The 4,842-nt window shown below is 43.0% G+C and overlaps 1 protein-coding gene across 2 annotated transcripts; it reads right to left on the bottom strand.

The window, feature by feature from the left end:
* Positions 1–2,818: 2,818 nt before the first annotated feature.
* Positions 2,819–4,513, bottom strand: LOC143182220 (uncharacterized). 2 transcript variants are annotated; one of them, XM_076383098.1, is made up of 2 exons: positions 4,386–4,513; positions 2,819–3,874 (listed from the first exon to the last, which is right to left on the bottom strand). In XM_076383098.1, the coding sequence occupies exons 1-2, from the start codon at positions 4,506–4,508 to the stop codon at positions 3,173–3,175; spliced, it is 825 nt and encodes a 274-aa protein (XP_076239213.1). In that variant the 5' UTR covers positions 4,509–4,513; the 3' UTR covers positions 2,819–3,172. The 2 variants fall into 2 exon arrangements, with proteins under 2 accessions (XP_076239213.1, XP_076239214.1); XM_076383099.1 differs by having other exon boundaries at positions 2,819–3,868.
* Positions 4,514–4,842: the final 329 nt, after the last annotated feature.

Below are 4,842 nucleotides of genomic sequence, written 5' to 3'. Positions count from 1 at the left end.
ACACTGAAAGCTGCGAAAGAATCCACCAAGAAAAACGCTCTTCGCGGTCGATCTCGTTTCTATCCATAAAGAAGGAACGAAAAGAGAGGACTCGTTTGCCAGTCCAGAGACTTATCGCGTTACTTCCTGGTCCGCTAAAGGTATTCGAGGATGCTAATGCATCGACGGTTGCCTTCCGCACGCCTGCACCAAGCGCAGCGGGATGAGTGCGTAGAGAAGCTGCACATAAGCGGGCGCATTGACAGACTGCGCCGTATGACTCCCCATTGGCGAACGCTTAGGAGAGTGCATAGCCCCGCTGCGTGGGAACTGGAACACTCTGCATACGGAGAATGGTTCGCTGCGCCACGACTGCCTTCCACCTAAAGACGACGAAGACAACGACGAAGAGGAGGATCTGGACGGTGCTCGGTGCAGCACGAGGCACCGTCGAGAGAGATCCTCTCTATAAATCACGGTGCAGGCAGTTTCTCTCCGCGTGCAGGAGGTGGAACAATATCCTTTCCTAAGGTCTTCGCCTACCGTGTGCCTACCGTATTCACGCGGTGCCTGTACTACAATAGCGTCCTAAAGGATCCGCGATTCGCCAGCGGACTCTGATTAAATACGAATAGAGAGAACGGACGATCGTAGATTGTGCACCCCAGCCCGATCTCGATCGCGACAGGAATGTTACAAGCGCGGGGATCTTCGGTTCTTGCGCGTTTCTTATCGAGATATCAGAAACCTTGCTGCTGGAGAGGTACAATGTCCCATGGACAAGGAAAAACGGACGATTTCTTGCCGTGGAATTTATTGCACGTGTGAAGTCTAATTTTCTGGAGAGGAACGTGGTGAATCGGTAAGACAGTGATGCTGATTCTGAGTCATTAATAGAAGGAGGACAAGTTATGTAATGAAATGTTATAAAAAGTAAAATTTTGCCACTATACGCTTTCAGTCACATCCTTATCAATGAAGAAGATAATTTCCTGTCGCGTAAGCGTAAAGGTATGTCCTATCACAAATCTTTAAACTTGTCATATAAATTTTACTCTAATCTAATCAAACAAAAGGAAAGACAAAATTGTATTTAAAGCTTCATTTCGTAGTTATGAATTGACTTAAGACTTATTCTATTGCCAGTCTACAATAGCTAAGTCAGACACAGAACAATTGAAAGTACAAGTCCCAAAACAGGTACAGATAGATCAGTAGAATAAGTCCTAAGTTAGACACAGAAAAATCAGTAGAATAAATTCTAAGTCAAGCATAGGGGAGTCAGTAGAATAAGTCTTATGTCAAATACAGCGAAATCAGTAGTATAAGTCCTAAATCAGACATGTATTCAACAATTTATAACTTTAAAACGAGGCCATAAACGCATAACGTCATAAACTAATCTAGATCTCGCAATATTTTATTTTTATTTTTACTCCAGGTGACAGTAACCATCAGTATCTTCTGATACATTAAACAACATATTCCAAAAATAGTGTCAACCCTACCAATATAAAATAAAATTATCAAATATTTTTCCACATAAAAACCTATATTGTGATGTCCAAGAAATATCACAGCATATGTTCATAAAAAACACCGAATCGAAAAAGCTTGATTAAAAAAACTAAGTAACTCCAGAAACGTCAAATTAACAGTCTATTAATCCTACAAAGTACCACGTTTACTGTCATTACTCTTCGAAATCCCGCGATGCACTAGCCTCTCCCTCCCAAGCATAATACTCCCTTAAGAGGTTAAGAAAGCTCCTCGAAAGAAAGCAAAGTGAAATCCTTAGGAGAGATTCCCCACGAGATTCGAGTATTCGCGTCGTGGCCTCTCGTTAGCGAGTCGAATCCGATCCACGAACGCACTTATCGGCGTACGTCGGCGGTGCAGGGTAAACGGTTTAAACACCGTGCAACGGACAGTTCCACACACATCGTGTCGGAACTGTCTGCTCCTGGTTTCGCTCCTGGCCCGATATATCCTCTTTTCTGCTCGCTCCCTCGCCCCCTCCCGCCCTCCCCCCCATAAAGGCTCCATCTATTTTTTCGCTTGCTCGCCCCGCCGCCTCGAGCAGCATTATTAATGACCGCGGAAACCGCGTCAAAGATCTCACGAGCGTGCGCGAGCGTGATCCGTCCGCGTGTACGATACGCATTTTTTAAACCGCGGCCCCGCTCCGCGGTGATGAATGGTGGCTAACCCGCGGCCAGAGCGTTCTCGTCCCTCCCGCGTGCACGCTCGAGAGAGAAAGAGGATGAGCGGAATCGGCGAGATCCGCGGATGAGCTACTAGACGCATCGTGATTTAACGGGGTTCGCACGTATGACGTGCCATTGTGATTTAGGTGCTTAGATATCAACAGAGCCACGCCGCCACCGTCGCCCCGATACAGGCGAGGACTCCCCAGAACCGCTATTTTCGCTGGGAGATTTTTGCGCGGGAACGGCTGATGCAGGAGGAAAGACTGCACCGCAAGCAGCCCTGTCACTTCAATCCGCCCGATGGGATCGCGTTATTAACCCTTCCAAGTTATTTCCCGCGTTTCCTTCTACCTCGGCTCGGACGTAATGGATGGGCAGCGCGTTCAAGTTGACACGCGAGATGGATTTGTGAAGGCAGGTTTGTTTCGTTCGTGTACCGAGCGCTAGGCTGGCTCCAGGTGCCAAGAAGGTGACATAGGACTGTCGTTTTGCGGAAATTTCGGTGATAATTGGGATATCGATTTTGTGGAGGTAGGGTACCAGTGGTCAAGAGCAGAGGATTTGATTGCTGACGAAGTTGTGGTACTGATTACTGATGTCTAGGTTAGAGTGGAAGGAAGGAATCAAAATTTAATTTTATGTTTCATGTTTTAATTTATATCGAGACAATTTTTTAGATACTGAAAGGACTTGATAAGTTATAAATTTTGTATCTGTTAAGTTTTCTTTACTTGTAAACGTGTCTGATTTAGGACTTATTCTACTGACTCCTCTGTGTCTGGCCAGGCTAGCACGCAAGCAGTAGAATAAGTCCCAAGTCAGACATAGTTCACTATTAATTCTCAATTATCACCCCCTTCAAATTTTTATCAAAATTTTCGCCAGATTCAAATATAAGTGCTCTCAACAATACAGAATAAAATTCAGCAATCCTTCTATGAATATTGAAACTGGTCTCATTTCTTATTGCACCTCACAGCGTCTTACATTTTCGATTTTTTCAACAAAGCCACCTGAGCTTCCAGTTCGAAAACCTTGATCCTCAGCTCGCGAACCTGTTCATTTAAGCCAGCTACATCGTAAGGCAAGGTATCGGAAGAGCCCACTTTACGATCGACGCATTTATTTAGGGCCACGTCATCCTTATCAGCCCCTGGCTCGTGAGCCAAGCACTCCTCGATCAATAGATCACTGATGCTCCAATCCTTGATGAAACGGATGTGGTTGCTGCCGAGATACCAGGTCATCGATGCACGACACCGATAAGACCACGGATTCCCTGCGATCAAAATTTTCCTTAGCTTCTTCAGCTTCTTCAGCAGGTCTGGCGACAAGCACGAGTGCAGCTCATTATGAGCGATATCCAAAACTTGTAGCTCGGTTAGAAGATCATAAATCGCGGGGTCTATATTGACGATGCGATTGCGCCACAGGATTAACGCCCTCAGATTCGATAATCCTCTGATCCACGAAGCATCGATCGTTTGGATCTTGTTGTTGACCAAGCCGAGCACTTGTAATTTATCGAGACCTCTGAACGCATCTGGTTCTATTTCTTCCACACCACATCCGGTTACATTCAGCTCTACTAGAGAACTTGATAATTGGTAGAACGCGTCCGCTTTTATTTTACTGATATTTGAATTTATGATATTGACTCCCACTGCCCCGTTTGGTATCTGTAACTATTTGTTTGAGTTTGTAAGTATGAGATTTTTAATTCACAACAAAGGAGATTTTTGTATCAAAAGTTGATATTTGATACGATTCGTATTTAGTAGTTTATGATGTCTATTAAAAATGCAATTTTCATGGAATGGATATAAATTTTTAATTTTTAACTGTTTCAAGTTTTAATTGTAACTGAGCATCTCTATATCAAAAATTTGTATCATGTTTCTCAGCCTATTCTAAAGAATAGAGTAAAAAAGAAAAAACAGAAAATGTAAGAAAGAGAACCTTCACTTGCTCCTAAACTCTATTAAATATTATACAGTGAATCTTTGCAGTTCATTGATCTTGGCACTTACACTTATCATCGCTTCTATACAATATGAAAATTATATATCTCTCAATCAAATAAGAGCAAAATATATACTAACATTTCCACGATTTACCGAGGTATATATTTTCTAAGAACTAAATAAAAAGTTTACGAGTGTCTATCGTTTTTCACTGTCAATTTCAACTACTCACATTCAGATCGTTTAATCCCTCGCACTGATACCAGTCCTGTCGTCCATTTAGTCCTGGACGACAGCTAGCGAAGCAAGAAACCAGCAGAATCGCAAGGACTATCGATCCAAGCAAGGCTCGCATCTTGAGCAAAATATTTAGCAACTACTCGGTCTCGGCACAGGATCCGCCTTTTATACTGATTCCGAGAGATCAGTGACAGAAGGTTGATGTCACGGCCAGCGTCAAGGAAAATGTAAAATACCAGGGGAAGCCCCGTCAGTTGAAAACAAGAACGCATGTACGTATGTCATATAACTATTCATCAATGCATCGTGAATTGAATGTTAAATTCAAGTATCGGCTGCAATAAATGGCTACGTGCAGACCACAGTGTTCTGAAACGCCTATTTAATTATTTTTATTCTGAAATATGGAAATTTAGACTTCACAGAGAAAGATTTTCTATTATTTAATT

Source organism: Calliopsis andreniformis, chromosome 8 (assembly GCF_051401765.1).
Source record: "Calliopsis andreniformis isolate RMS-2024a chromosome 8, iyCalAndr_principal, whole genome shotgun sequence".
Taxonomy (NCBI): Eukaryota; Metazoa; Arthropoda; class Insecta; order Hymenoptera; family Andrenidae; genus Calliopsis; species Calliopsis andreniformis.
Note: the sequence above shows the minus strand (reverse complement) of the source record. Positions and strands in the feature narration are given on the sequence as shown.

Coding starts and splice junctions, on each gene's coding strand:
- LOC143182220 (XM_076383098.1), bottom strand. CDS start 4,508: ATGCGAGCCTTGCTTGGATCGATAGTCCTTGCGATTCTGCTGGTTTCT. Junction 3,875..4,385: donor AGGGATTAAACGATCTGAAT/GTGAGTAGTTGA, acceptor TCAAACAAATAG/TTACAGATACCAAACGGGGC.